Source organism: Sinohyriopsis cumingii, chromosome 1 (assembly GCF_028554795.1).
Source record: "Sinohyriopsis cumingii isolate HCF-2022 chromosome 1, ASM2855479v2, whole genome shotgun sequence".
In the NCBI taxonomy this organism is placed as follows: Eukaryota; Metazoa; Mollusca; class Bivalvia; order Unionida; family Unionidae; genus Sinohyriopsis; species Sinohyriopsis cumingii.
In genome coordinates this window covers 51,717,814-51,734,407 of record NC_142961.1, presented here as the reverse complement: position 1 = coordinate 51,734,407, position 16,594 = coordinate 51,717,814, and the positions used below count along the sequence as shown (strand labels likewise).

Genomic DNA, 16,594 nt, shown 5'->3' with positions numbered 1-16,594 from the left:
TTTGTTAATTATTGTTGGCAATCATTGCATCAATATTGCTGATAATTCTGACTGGTTGTGCATTCGGGACATATTTTAACAAAACTAGAAAAAATTGGGAGCCATGACATTGCCATGTTATGCTAAAACCAGTTTTTAAATGAAGCATGTTATTGCGGGTTTTCTTGTATGTTTTGTGTATTTTAAATCTCTGTTAAAAAATTATAATATCGGTGCTCTTGCTAGAGATTCTTTTGACAGATTTGGCCAATTCAGACAGTGGATTAGAGTCATTGTGTTGAAATGACTATGAAAGTGTACCTGTCTCACTGCATTTCTATTTTTTTTTAAATGTGGCCAGAAAAGATTTAATGGTTGAGGAAAATACTGGTATCCTTAACAATATATCAGAGCTTGTATCATTATACTATGAAGAAGATATTTGCCAACATTAATACTGGATATATTTCATTGTGTGGTACCCAGAACATTATATTTTAATGAGTGGCAAAACCACAAGTTAAGTTAAAATATGTAGGTTTGGTATCACAAGATGAAATATATCTGGTATTAATGTAGGGAAAGAAGTTCTTTTTTATTATATACCAAACTTGCACTAAAATTAATGCTTAGAAGATTAAACTCACTCTTTGGCACAACATGCTCACCCCCACCCCTTTTTCATAAATTCATCTCACTTTCGTATCCTGATTATAAAAATATATGTGACTTAAGAAAGTGGTAGGATTGAGTTCATCTAATCTGTTGCAGTAAATTACATTTTTGTCATTTTGTAAACTGTTTGACCCTGTATGAAAACAGCACAAGTCTGATTAAGCAAATTCTTGTCAGGGAAGTAAAGGAAATAATTTAAGAGAGATGCGATCAGTGTCTGGTCAGATTTCACTACCAAAGATTACTTTCCATGTCAAAAATGTAAGACGGTTTCTATCTATTATTTGTTATAGCTCACAAAGTACTCATTTTGATTGTTGCAGGTACAACGGTCTTAGGCAAACATAGTCAGTAGTGGCACAAATGGAAATCTTATATTTGCACATGAAAATATATGGATATATTTTTCACATGTGAAATATAAGGATATGTTTTTCACATGTGAAAATGTTGGATAAAAATATGAAAATTATTTCATCAATAAGTCTATATTTCACACTTAAGTATAAACTAAATAATTTTTTTAGAGCCCAAAATAGAAAAAAAGAGCCAAGGACAGCATGAGATATTGAAGAATGCAAGAGAATACTTATGCTTGAAGGAAGAATCTCAGCTTGGATCTCTGGAATTGTCCTTATGCTGGGATGCTGTTTGGGTCACAGCAAAACCTGTTTTACAAACCTGCATGCTTTTAGGTAAACCAACCTTTGCCATGGAAGATGTAAGCTTTGGGAAAGACAACCAAAGTGAGGAGTTTGAGATATTTGAAAGATACAGCAGGGAGGAAATGTTAGGTAAATCAAAGTGAGATTTTCATTCATTATTCTTGTTGGAGACTTTGAGAGATTTTTATTTTAAAACTTATTTGTATGCAAAAACTTCTACATGACAGTTTACTACTGTCCTTAAGGAATGGTGTAAATTTTGTGATTTCTGTCAACTTACTAGTCCAGCAGCTTGTAATGTCTGCCATTATTTCTCTTTTTATATCACTGAATGGAATTGGACACCAGACTTTTTAACATGATTGCCCATTTACTTTATAACAGAATGCAAGAAGGGCAGTAAATTAGTATAATACACATAAGTTACTGCTATATAAAATCAAACTCGTTTTTATCAGATACACTAATTTGTACAAAAACAAAAATTGGCAAATCAGTTCAATTGATTTTCATATTACAGCTATCAAAGAATTTAAATTAAAGATTTGGGTGATGTGGTCTTTTAAGGCACATGATTTAATTAAGTTTGGGTGTTTGGTATAATCCAAAATAGGTTAAGTGTTCAGTGTTGACAAGTCCAATTAAAATTTGGTGGGTGGTGGAGTCTTTAAAAAAGTTAACTGTCCCTCTTTTAGTTCTCAAAAATCTGAAGAATTTTAGGATTGGTACATTTGCAAACAGTTGATTAATATATCTTAATTTTCTTTATATTTCTCTCACTCAGAAAACCAGCCAAAATGTGTTGACTCTGTAGATAGTATATTGCCAGAGGAATGTACAAGGACTGCCTTGAATGATACTGGTAATCATGTGACATGTCTCTAACTGAATGCAGTACTCCCTCTTTAATATGTTGCTTGTGGGAGCCATACAAATGACTAGTGTTATATAAGTGAGGGAGTCCTATACTGAGGAGCTGTTCCAGCAAGGCTGTTTCTTGATAGTACATTAAAACACATAAATAGAATATGAAACGATGTGAAGTAATCATTTGTTCTCATGAATCAAGAGGTAAGAACAAATAAACTCAATTAAGTGGCAATGATAAAACACAAAATCGGACAAATTTAATGGGATTAAACCTGCTGTATGAGAGGGGTAACAGTTGTGCCGAGGAGCTTTACAGAGAGGGACTACTGTAAGAGTTTCTTAATTTTTTAATCCTTTGCATACCTTTATTTCTTTTGAAAATTGTTTTTCTCTTTTTACTATGCTCCTGGTATATAATGGATGGAGGGGGATAAAGCATTTGCTATTTATGTCTGTGAACAGTTTCATTACTGGAATATAACTCTCAAACCATTTAAGGTGTTTCAAAAAACAAACTTGTAAATCATGTACTTATGGTACTTAGAAATTTCTGCATTAATTTTACTTAGATTTTTGCATTTGTTTTTTTTGTATGTTACCATGGAAACAAAGCAAAAGTACAGTCTGTCTACAGCAGCCACAATGGGAAAAGACAAAAGTAGTTGTTTTAGATAGGTGACCTCTAAAGGCAGGTTTAGCTCTCAAACTTGATTTATTATTTTTAGCAGTATTAGTATGCTACAAAGATACATGCATTTAGTTTATCTATTTCGCAGAAAGAAAAAAAACAAAATTTAATACAGTAAGTTCCACACAAGGATACTGTATCCTCACTTGGAAATTTTGACTTGCCAGTGATAAGAAGTGTTATCTTCTCTCCTGTAGAGAAATAATTGTGTGCATTTATCAGCACCTAACTTGTTTTATCACTTAATGTCTAATAAAATCAGTCTGGTAATTTAAATACATCCCTATCAAATCAAGACAACTAAACCTGTGTACATGTACTCATTTATACATCTCTCTCTTTACTGCTTCAGTGGCCTATTGGTTAGAGCATCTGCATTGGATTGGTAGGTCGTGGGTTTGAACCACATCTGAGTCATACCAAAAACTAAAAAAATGGTACTAACAGCTGCCTTGCTAGGCACTCAGCATTAAGAGGTTAGTGTTAGGACTGGTCAGTCTGGTGTCAGGATAATATGACTGGATGGGACATAATGCTACATGTGTGCGGCATGATGCCCGATTGCTAGACATCACTATAAACTGCCACACTGCAAAAATCAATCCAATATGACTGAATTTTTTTAAAACTATGTTAATAATCCCAATCACACACACTCTTTCTCTCTCTCTCTCTCTCTCTCTCTCTATTTCTCTCACACAAACACTTTTATCTCATTATCAGTAGAAACGGCTCCTAAATATTATTACTAATTAACAGTTTACATGTAACTGTGAAACACATCTGACTTTTATCATGGCAGTTTGTATAATTAGGCATAAAAACAGGTGTTCGCTCTTGAAACAATAGATGGTTTAAGCATTTGCTCAAACTCACGGAGATCAAAAGACAGTCAGCATTTATTTGCAACCTTTGATAACTAGGTCATGAAAAGAAGCTTCCTGAGTTCTTGCTAATAGCACATAATACTTTTAGAGCTTCCTCTGACCTTTCCCACCCCATTTTTAAGTTTTCAGTGTTTATGTTGGGGTGTAGAGTCAGAGTCAATTGCCTACCAAAATGTTGGAATTCATGGTCCCCATGATGGCATATAGTAGCCACTTACAAGCCGACCTAGCAAACTAAAATAATGTTACATCGACTCATACCTGCATCATATCGATGGAAAATGGTAAATTTTCTGAGAAATTGCTAGCATTATGATTGATACATATTGAATCTGCTGACAGATGAGATAAAACTACAGCCTTGTTGAAATTCGACCTGGTGCTCGCCATTTGCATTTCTTGTCAAATGACTACACATATCTCGCAAACTTACATGTCATTGTAATCGGAGGTCCAGTAGTCACATGATATCAACAACAAATACACATTCTAATGTTGTTCTGCAAAAATGCATAATATTTTAGTTACTTATTGTTTGTAAAAGAACAAAAGGACTTAATTCTCAATATATTGTTATAATGACCAGAAACCTGTTGCTCAAGAACAGAGTACATTTCAATGACGATTTTGTTGCATCAGATGACTAACATGTTGACGTGTTCTCAGTTTTGTCAGAAACCTTTGAGTTTTATAGATTATGGTAAGTACAGTCAGAATATGAAAAGTTTAAATATTGAATCAGGTAATACACCTTTATTTATATGCCTAGTTCACCAAACAAAACTTTAATTTGCATACTTGGAATGGTCACTGCTGATACGCTCTTGTGACTGCGGAAGACAAGGTGAATCCACTGCTTGGTTAAGGAACACTTAGCCACTGGTTGCAGAGGACAGGTGACCATTGATTACATGATACTTATATAGGAAATTTTATGGGCGGGGATTAGTATAATGGCTATTGTGACTGTGTGACTGCTGAACTTTGGTTACTGTTAGGATAGGTTTGGCTGTATTATAAAAACTGAGGGCACATGACCAGTTGTAGTCTTTACATAAGCAGTGCAATCTGGTGTCTAATAGAGCATAGGTATCACTATTAATGAAGATGACTGTTATAATAGAGAAATTCAAAACTCAGGTACAGTCTCATTGTTTCCTTAATGCAGATAAAGGTTTATAGGAAAGTTACATTTGTTTATGCATACTTATTTTCACCATAGAGGAATGTGGAAACTTTAAAACTGCTTAAACATTTTGAGGATATAAAATACAAGCTGTGACCATTAATGGATTCCACCAAGGTGACTCGTTGTTTTTCAAAAATTAATATTGTTTCACTCCACTGATATTAAGTTTTAGCAGAGATTGTTGTTTTTCCATATATAAAAAACTGTCAGTGTAATTTTTACCTTTCTTTTACTCTCAGGTATTAACTTAGTGTTAATTTTAAATATCAACTTTAGTTCATTTAGGTGAAGAAAAAGGATCTTTGATACCTGAAACAAGAGTAGTACACTGTCATAATTTAAAAATTGATTGGAAAGAAAATACCTAAACATTTGCTGTTTTTTATTTTTAGCTAAATGTATGCTAGTGAATGAAATTCAGTCCTTTACGTTCTTTTGACAATTCAGATATGAGTATTTTCTACATTTAAAATGAAAAAATGTCAGTCACATCTATAGAATTAATATGAGTTTGGAAGGGGATATTTCCCCAATTTTTTCTGCTGAAGTTATATTAATACAGTAAAACCTATCTTGAAAGATCACTGCTTTAAGAGATTTCAGCTCTTGAGAGACCAGGTTCTCAAGGCATAAATTTATTGATATATAGTGTTATGACCTGTCAAGTGAGACCACCTGCCTTGAGAGATCATGACTTTTTGGCTGAAGGTGTGGTCTTTCAAGACAGGGTCTGCTGTATTGTTCAAATAAGTATCAATCCCTGGAAAGTCTTATTTTCATAGATATCGTACAAATTGCACAGTTTAGCATGTGTAGTACAAGTCTTATTTTTCATTTTACTTTTGTTCAACAAAATAATTTTCCAGAATAAAATTGTTTTTATTCTTTTTTTCCTCTTGTTTACAGGAAAATGCTATGTCATTGAACAAACGATTTATCCAGACTGTGCACATTTTGACCCATTAAGTGATTTCCTAACTTTGAGATCATCCAGGCCTGTCTCATCTGTGGATCAGGTGACAACCAAAGGTAGTAGTAATGGTTTAGGTTTCTCAACTTAGCAGCTTCTTGCGTAGTTCGACCGCTCCGGTGGCCTAGTGGTTAGAATGTCTGCCTCGGATGCAGGAGGTCATGGGATTGATCCTTGGTCGAGTCATACCAAAGAATTACAAAAATGGTACTAACAGCTGCCTCACTTGGCACTCAGCATTAAGAGGTTAGTGTTAGGACTGGTCGGCCTGGTATCAGGATAATGTGACTGGGTGGGACATCTTGCTACATGTCTGCAACATGATGCCCCAGTGCTAGAGATCACTATAAACTGTCACACTGCAGACATCGTAGCGATATGACTGAAAAATTGGTAAAGCTGCATTAAAAATTCCATATCACACACAAATCTTGCGCAGTTCAGATTTCAAGAGAGAGCTTATTTCTTTCATTATGGAAGAAAAGGGCTCTCGTTAATTTATCTTAATTTACCTGGCTGAAGGCTACTTGTGCTTATGGTATGTCCCAATAGCCAGTATGTGACATCTGTCATATAGCTGTAAATTCTATATTGTCCTCCAAAACCCAAAATAAACTGCTTCACATGTAATGATCACAGCTGACAAAAGTTTAGGCATTTACACCTTCAATTTGGTATTAGTGATCCCAGTTCACCATTGATATGGCAGCCATTGCTGAATATAGCTGAACCTTTGAAAGCCTTAGCATAACTAATTTTGATGAAATCCACAGTATACAGAGCTTGTTTGTTTAACCTGGCATTGGCACTGGTGTTGACATCCTACTTGGGTAAAGTTTATGGGCACGTTATTGTTCCCTGCCTTTTCAAACAAAAGTTGGGAATATTGTATTTGCATTTTCTGTTTATCCATCATCCAGCTGTCACATTTTCATTTGATTAAAATGAAAATGTATGGGTAAAATTCTTCCCTTCATTTCAGAATCAGTGGATTTCTGAATAAAAAGGGGGTGGGGTGGATTCAACAAAAAGTTAGACTGTAAAACATAAATTTATTGGCCTTTTTGTGCATGAAAATCATTTGTACACACAATTTAGTAGGCTTAGTCAAATTTAAATATATGAAAGATTTGCCTGTTTTTTTTCAGTTTTAATTCCTGGAGGACTTTGGAAAGGGTCTTTCAGTTGTGTACTTCTTTGCTTTCTTTTGTGCTCACTGTTGTCAAATTCATGGAGTCATCTTCAACAATTTCTGTGGAGGGTCTGAGTTAGATTTGCTCAGTTTTGAAGAGTCTCCTACTTTTGTGTCTTCATTCACTTTGATGCGCTGGGTTTATGACTGGATTATACCTTCTTAGATGAAGATGAAGGCTTGTAAAAACGTAATTTTCCTTTAAGAGCATATATTTTGTTGTTGTTGTTGTTGTTGTTGTTGTTATAGGGTTTAACGCCATTTTCAGCATATTATAGGCTATACATGGCGGCCAGTATTAATAGTGGAGGAAGAAACTGGGAAAACCCCGCAAAGAACCACCGATCCACGAGAAGCTACCGGAAAGCTTTCTCACATATCCACATTGGTCGAGCCCGAGACTCGAACCCACGCAGACAGAGGTGAGATGGCAGTGATCCGTGATGGAGAGTGCTTTAGACCACTCTGCCACTCAGGGCCCCTATATTTTGTTAAAGCATTAAACAAAACTGTCATTTACCATGCTTATGTGTGCAACTTGAAGATAAGGAAGGTTCATGTTACATTGCATAGTAGTAGTAAAATGTTATACATCAATTGCTCTGTGTGTCAGTCAGGCATAAGCAGGCCCTATCAAATTGACTATATATGTTGGGACACTATACATTAATTTCTAAAGTAATTTTTTTGTGTACTGTATGTTTTGGGATAGATCTTTGTTTATGAGTTGTAGATTTGGGACATATTTTCAATCATAATATAGATGGTTAGCTGCTGAAATGATTAATGTGGGTATCAATTGTAGAATAATGAAATCATTCAAAATGGACATCTCCAAAAATGTTTTTCACATCTTTCTTCCTAACTGCAAATTTTTAAGGAACAAAATCTAGGTGCAAAATTGGAAACTCTTGAGGTTTGTAGTATGTAAAAAAACATTTTAAATTCAAATATTTTTATCTTATCATGCCACTATTCTCTTCAAGAAATGAATATAGACCATATTATGCACTGCATTTATCTGTTTTATTACAGTAATCATTAGATGATACTAATATCTATATTTATTTGGATTTTAATGGTTTAAACTAGTAAATTTAATATTATTTGCCACAGAGGGAAGTGTATATAAATGTTGTTGGCCCTTAGGTGTTTACTAGTAAATATATTGCCTCCATTTTTGTGCGAGCCAGAACAACTCATATTTGTATATTTTGTTTTTTGCTGTACATTTTTTGATGCAATAAAAGTTCTGATTTGATTTATATTTGCCTTTTTCACAAACCAGGTCTGATTTCCAAGTGATATATCCTTTGTTATCTGCCAGTGCAAAGTCCTTAGCTGGTAATAGCAGCACTCCCTTTGTTTTCTCAACCCTTTCATTGAGCCACACATTTGATATTTGCTCAGTGACACGTAGTCCTATATTCATTTAACAGTTTATTTTAAGTTCTTATGATCAATCCACACAATTGAAACCTTTTTAGTTGCGGCATATGTTTTTAATATATTTCACAGAATGTATTCTCAAAGTGTTTCTCAGAGAGCCCATATTTGGCATCCAATATGACCACCATAGCATCTCTCTTGAAAATCTTGTTATTGCGATTCCTTCTAAATGGAAAGTCATATCAGCAATATTGTATCTAGTTGATCTTGAAAAAAAATTGGGTTTCTACCATAAGACTTCTCATGATGTCATAGTTGGTACTAAATGAAAATGGAGCCAATCTGATAACCAGTATTGCTGCTGATGTGGCAGCCATCTTGAAATATTTGTCATTGCTACTCTTTCTAAATGGAGAGTCATGTTGACATGGGGTTTTCACTTGGAGACTAATTGATACAGTATATAGGTTGTCCTGAATGAAAATGATGCAGATCTGACCTCAACTATGACTGTCACAATTTAAAAATCATTTCACTCAAGAAAATGAGAAAATCACTCAGCAGTTAAAAAGAAGAAATTGTATTGTTATGATGTATCTTTGATTTAATTTATATTTGATTTGAATTAATTGCTTGTTTGTTAGTTTTAAAAAAAAAATTTTATTCCATTACATGCTGCTGTAATGTAATTTTATTTACTGGATTTGATATTTTCCAGAAATTTAGTTGTTTTTCGACAACCTAATATTAGAACTTTGTATCTAAAGCTGACATAGTTCCTGACCTTATTTCACGACATTTTATAATTTTTTTAAAATTATTTCTTAGTGTGGGATTCACAGAGTCAAATTGAGGCTGTACTGGGAGTATGTGACTTTAGACATGTAAATAGTTTCTACGTTGTTCTTGAAACATGTAGCAATTATTTTGAAATTCTGGTTTTACCGGAGGGTTGACCCTTATCTGGGCGTCTGTTTTGCACAGTAGCCAAATTTAATAGTGATGGATTGAGAAATAATTTCAGTTGGGCTTCTAAACACTTAAACGTCAAGGTGTTTTTTCTGTTGTGACCAGTTGGAGTTTAATTTTAATTTTTCTTCAAATTATTTGGATTCTAAGAGATTATTTTTCCCTGGAAATACTTGTGCTCGAAATTATTTCTTGGACAACAATAGTTACTGAAATTTACAGAATTCAAGCACCGGAATATTATTTTCTGTGGTTCAACAAAGAACTGTGGACACTTCAGTACTATACAGACTATGGCATATGTAATTGCCTTCCAGTTTGGATTTCATTAGGACTCGAACTTAGATTCATTAGAACACTTTATTACTAGGACTTATATTTTTTAATTTTTGGTTTATTCTTGGATTATTTTTGGTTTTGGATTTGATTCTTAAAACTGTTCTATTTTGTTCATTTTTACCTTGTTTTTCTAAGGAATAAATTATTTGTTAAATTTTACAATGCTTGTTGTCTTCACTTTTTTCTTGTTACTGTTTATGAGAGCCTAAACACGTAACAATATTTTCTTGAATTCATGGACATTTCTTTCAGACAGTAGAACATCAGTACCCCAAGAGACTTGTATTGATGAAAACAAAAAATGAATAGTTTGTTCTAGTTACGGTTTCTTAAATATTTTTATCTGTTTGCAATTACCATTAAGTAATCTGCATACTACCATCATTAAGAACTCATTAAACTCTATGAAGTTTCTGTTGTACACATTTGAAATCAAATCCCCAAAATATATGGTGTAATGAACAAAATATTATATTGAGCCTTAACTTTGACAGAATATACAATCATTGAACTATGCAATTTTCATTGTTTTAGTTACATATCACTTAATAGCATAACACATTGCTTGAATTGTCTAAGGTTTATTTCACTTAAAACTAAATTCAGTAATGTTAAGAGATCTGCTATGGAACGGGAGACAGAGTCAGAGTAAATCAGACATTTTAACCTATTAGAAACAGAAATCTGACCTGTAAGGAAAAGTTTTGGATTGTTGGATTATGAAACTTGATAAAGAGATTACTTGCTCCTTTTATGAGTATTATATTACTGTACTATAAATACATCACTGTGATATATTCTGAGCTTAAATTTACAATTTATTCACAACAAAACAATACTGAATTGAATTAGAAAAGATTTAATACATGCATTGTAAGAAATATAGGATACATGAGTATATGCATTCAGTCTCTCTCACTCTCACTCACTCTCTCCCTTTCTCTCAAACATGCCACTATTCATTATTACCAATATCCTACATCAAACTCATAGCTAAAATAACATAAATACTTAATTAAAATACTTAAAAATATTTAGCTCTCTCTGTGGGGGCTACTCATGGGACAGAATCTGAATGTGAAAGACTGATTCCCAATCGGTGCTAGGCCAATACCAGCATTACAGTGTATTCTGGGCTGATCCCAGCTCAGTAAAATTGGTACTAGGCCGATCCCAGCTCAAGTAAAATCTGTGCTAGGCTGATCCCAGCATTTTAGTGTATTCTAGGCTGATCCCAGGCTAGGCTAGCAGCAATTTTGTGTAGTCTGGCTGATCCCAGCTCAAGGATAATTGGTGCTAGGCTGATCCCAGCATTAAAGTACAATCTGGGCTGATCCCAGCTTCTGTAGACTATGCTAGGCTGATCCCAGCTCAAGTAAAATCTTTGCTAGGCTGATCCCAGCATGTTAATGTATTCTATTCTTTTTGTTGGGTTTAACGCCATTTTTCAGCACACGATAGGCTACACATGGCGGCCAGTATTAATGGTGGAGGAAGAACCTGGGAAAACCCTGGGGAGAACCACCAACCCACAAGAAGCTACTGGCAACCTTTCTCACATACCCACATTGGCTGAATCGTAGACTTGAACCCATGCAGACAGAGGTGAGATGGCAGTGATCCGTAATGGAGAGCGCTTTAGACCACTCGGGGCCCCACTAATGTATTCTGGGCTGATCCCATCTTAACTAAATCTATGCTAGGCTGATTCTAGCATAAGACTATATTCTGGGTTGATCCCAGATTTGTGGAATAAAGCATTTGCCAGTCTGTTTTTTATCCTTCAAATTGTTGAGCACTGGGAATGAGCAGAACTATTCCTATTGGTTGGCATTGGCAGCAGAATTCAAAAAGCTAAACAGATTAGATAATCTTAAATAATATTCATGAACTAGGTCACAGTTAGCGTTTTTTATTAAAAAAAACTATTACTTAATGGAAAATTTCATGCTAGAAGGTTCCAGATGTTAACAGATAAACTCTTAGTTATAATCATCAGGTCTGTTAACTAAAATTATTTAAAACAACATGGTAAACGCAATATCCTTGACTTGTACCAAAATATTAATCCTAATAATAATCCTGTATTGTTTTACAAAACTGTCACTGATCTTAGACATGGTCATATATTAGATCCATTGTTATATTACCAATAGCATATAATGAAATAAAAGTTATACAAAAATCCTAACAAACAATGCAAGTTAAATATGCATAACTCTACAAAAACATTGCAGTTCAGGGTCACTTTTCCCAGATTTAATATTATCTTTAAGCATTTTAATGTAGAGATGCTTATGCAAAGAAACATGACAGGTTGTAATTTTTCACCAAATAGATGTAGTACAAAGAGTCATCAGCAGTCAGGAATCTAAGAGAGCTGTCACTAATACACAGATTGCAAATGCAGTACCAGAAGCTGAAAACAACATTGTACCAGTGAAAATATCTGGTGAGTAAATTTATTGAAAATCATAAAACTTGAACATGATTCAATTTAGTTTTGTTAGTCTGGAACAGTTTTCTACCATTTTCTTTCTCGCAAGGACATGCTGTATTTTATATGCCATGCAGCAATTTCTTTTGCAATGTGAAATGCACTGAAATGAACTGCATATAAAATTCTTCTGTTTACTGTTGCTAAGGTCTTGCATGCTAGCTGCATGAGTATATATGAGTAAGTACTGTAGAAAGCAACGATATCATTTCACAAACTCTACTTATTTTCTAATTCATATAATTTAGTATGATGACTCCAGTGCTATTACACAACAAGTATGATCAACTACAGTTATTATGGTTAGAGATACAGTGTGACCCCGCTATAGCACACTTTGTTATAACACAAATTCGGATATAACGCGGTCGTGGTGTGGCTCCCAAAATTTCATATACATGTATTTTCCTTGTACACAAAAAAAATCTTTCTTAAAAGTACAAAGAAAAAAACGTAAAAACTTTATTATCATTTTTGGGAAGAGATCACATATGAATAATACAAGACGATCGTGGCATGGCTACTGAAATTTTGTATGTATTTTTCTCATACACAAAAAAGTAGTTTTTCTTCTTAAAAGTACAAAAAATAACGCATAAAAAGTTTATTCTGGGATCGCGTAGGTCTTCGCCAATGTCACATATTTGGATTGTTGTTCCTTATTGGTGGCAAAACATACCATGTGATGATTTTTTTTTATTGGCGATGCTGTTGGCTGTTTAAACTTTTGTATACAATCATTGGTTTGGAGTGCAGAAAATTCAGAGGCCACATGAAACAAATCCGCAAACTGGATATAAAATGTACTGAAATTTATCTATTGTTACATAAACAAATTCTTTGTCCATATTGACAAACCATCTAAACAGTGCATTGTTATATTATAATCTGCTTATCATGACATCTAGCATGAGTACTGTATGTTGTGAGATATCTGCTTTTTTGTTGTTGACATTTCTGGTAATGGAGATCAACCGGACGAGGTATTATCTCATAATCTATCTTTCATTGGATTTTCGGCCGCTTGCTAGTAATTAATATATTTACAAAGACTGACATTTGTATGTGGATGGTAAGTAAAATTCCTCTTCTTTTCACTCAGAATTAAATCCTTCAGAACACATACTTTCTGTAATAATCCCTGTCATCAAACCTGAACACCTGCATCTCTATCATCCGTTGACCCTTTGTTAATTTTCAGTCTCATGCGTGGAAGGCAGCATCACGCTGTTACCACAAATGTAAAAAAAAAAAAAAAAATACATCTTACTTATTGGTTTATTCAATAGGCATGGAGGGACAGTAACTAGAATAGTCCAAACGACGGCCAAATCCTTTTTAAAAATGTACCCAGATAAAATAGTTTGCTGAAATTTCAAAGGAAACAGATTACCTTTGAAGCACCAATTGCTATGAAAACGTGCTCAGCAAATGGAAAAAATATCGGTCTCAGTCATGCAATATGATTATTTGATGTTGCCGCCACAATAAGAAGTGGGCATTTGTTTGGTTCTCCAAAGCTGTCCTTTAGCGGTGACTTCAATAACGCATGCACCCTTCATCAAAGAAAGTCAACTACAATCTTTCAATAACAGCAAAGAACTTTTCATCAAAGGAAGTCAAAATTAAATGAAAGTGATGGAATATGATGGATTTTTGCATTTTCCAACGTGACTGGAACACGTTAACTGTGCTGTGAAAGTTTTCTTTTTGTAGGGAAAATGTTTATGCTTACGAACGCTCCAATGGCGGTTTAAAACGCAAACTAACTTTTACCGACTTGGGACATACTGAAAAGTAAATGTGCTTCATCATTTGTTACGTGATTGTGCTATATTTTTCCACTGAATTCAGACCAATATGACCTGTGACAAAATTGCTGAATATTTTAAAGCTGTGTGTGTGCATATTTTCAATTGAATCACTTGTATTGTGGATTCAATGTATATGATGAGGTTCGTGGGTGAGTACACGGTGTTGATACTATTCATGCTATACATTAGACATGTATATATAAACAGTATTTGCGTATATGTACCAATTCGTGGTTCTCTAAATAAAGTAAACTATTATGTATGTCTTCTGTTTTCACTACAGGTGTATTTCTCATTTAACCCATTTTATCCTGTTTACCAATTTCAACTGCAGTGCCTGATTCCTGAGAAGCAATTCTAAATACATTGTGGTAAAATGGAGCATCATACAGCAGCAGCTGCTAAAATTGTGACTACCTTCACCATGTTTACTAAAAATGTTGTAACAATGTTATTTCTTTTATAAAGTATATAAAACTATATATCTCTGTAAAGGTAATAAAATTAACAACACAGTGATATATGTTTTTTTATCATTTACCAATGTACATGCTCACAACTTTATTTTGAAATATGACTTGAAAGAAGAAAAAAACAAATTAAAAAACTTACCATGATGTTCAGTGAATCTTTTGTCCATGAAAATGAATGAAATGCTCTAATATTATGTGAATAAAATAAACATAATTCAGTTTCTAGTATTTTGGTCCAAATTTGAAGTTTCTAGCACTGTTAGTTCAAAAGTTATAATAATTTTACTAAAATTGGACAACATGACACAAGGAACAATTTGTTTATTTCACATTCTGGAACATGTACTTCAGCGTGCAGTTTCTCATGAAAACTTGTCATAAATTAATCCTAGAAATCTTTCAGTGCAACGATTTGTTTCATCAACAAGTTTTTCCAGATTAAATCATCCCAAAGTAACTCAAAATAATGTTTTGCATCGGCTTCTCCTGGGTGTTGCTCCTTCTGTCAATTTAAATCTTGGCTTGAACCAAAGTGAAAAATCATCCCGGACCCATTTTTCTTGAAAGCCTTCAAAGTCAGCTTCATTCTCCGAATTGCTGTCGAAAAGTGCATGAAGCCATGCATCATCTCTTTATTGAATTCTAACGCATCTTTTAAGTCAATATTATCATCAAATCATCCAAATCATCAGCTTCAGTGTCGCTACCCTCGCCATCAACATCCATGTTTACATCAGAGTTGTCATCCATCATTTTATCGATTGATTTTCAAGCCAATATTTTCTATTCCAACTGCGTTTTTTTAATTAATTTTACTGCGCATGTGTGCTTTAACCATTTCCTGTGTAGATAAAGAAGTACACATGTATTTGTGATGTATAACACATGTTTCTAGAGACGCTACACAATACGTAGTAGAGTACGACTGTAGTCATATTCCGGATAAAATGGGATATTACGACTGCAGGCGTATTCAGGAAAGAATGAGGTATTACGACCGCAGTCATATTCAGGATAAAATGGGTTAATATGCATCGATTTAAGATGGTAACTGTGCCGATGAAGCACGTATTTTACCGGCCGCATTTATTACCTACACCCCCTTCCTGCAATTTTTTTTGGGTACATGCATAATTTTCTTCAGCTAACTGACCTGGTTGCTTATAACACAGTTCGGTCTATAATGCAGTCAGGTTCTATGGCTCCCAGCTACTGTGTTATAGCGGGGTCACACTGTAACAATATATTGCTCATTTTGTGTCCTTGTTTTCTGTACTACTTTAGGCAGATACCAGTTCATCCTTCTGCTAGAAATACTTCCTTTATGTCACTGAAGTATCCATTGAAAATAATGAGCAGAATATAAACAAATAGATTAGCAGAGAATATACTTACGAATGTGAGTGAAATCTTACCTGAAATGGTGGTTGAAATATTGGCTGAAAAAGTGGCTACAGGTATACTTCACTTAATGTCAAGGGTGCATGCATCAAAAGTATGATCTATAGTGAAAATATGTATAGTGAAGCAATTATTCCCATGTAATTAGTGTATCAGTTAGTGGGTTGCATGCTCTTAAGCAAGAAATCAGCAAGATTTTAAACAAATTTTACATCTTAAGTTTTACATATCTAATTGCAATTGAAAACATTTAGTACATAAACAGACAATAAAATTCACAGCTTATAACATTTTTAATGCAATTGGATGATATGAAATTATTTTTAAGACATTTTGTAGATTTAGCAAATACAGTAACTTACATGACAATAGAGTTCAGTTGTGAGATGCAATCTGAATACTGTGAATGCAGAACAAGGATAAGGATGATGCCATTCCACAGCAGCAAGCAGCATCAGAGATGCTCAGTAGACCTATGCACATCTCTTGTGGCTGGCTGGGCTTGGACACGAGCAACGAAATAAAAATGAATCATAGACAACATATAACAAAAAGAGTGTAAATTATTTGACACTGTAAAAGTGAAACATTGTTGAG

General features: G+C 34.1%; 1 protein-coding gene across 2 annotated transcripts in view; it reads left to right on the top strand.

Moving 5' to 3' along the window:
* Nucleotides 1-16,594, top strand: part of LOC149806864 (uncharacterized) — a 153,153-nt gene that overhangs the window by 26,858 nt on the left and 109,701 nt on the right. For both annotated transcript variants that reach the window (XM_089958856.1, XM_089958848.1), the window contains exons 4-7: nucleotides 1,182-1,448; nucleotides 2,104-2,181; nucleotides 5,860-5,982; nucleotides 12,151-12,264. In XM_089958856.1, the coding sequence (XP_089814982.1) occupies nucleotides 1,182-1,448; nucleotides 2,104-2,181; nucleotides 5,860-5,982; nucleotides 12,151-12,264 (582 nt within the window). The remainder of the gene's footprint in view (nucleotides 1-1,181; nucleotides 1,449-2,103; nucleotides 2,182-5,859; nucleotides 5,983-12,150; nucleotides 12,265-16,594) is intronic.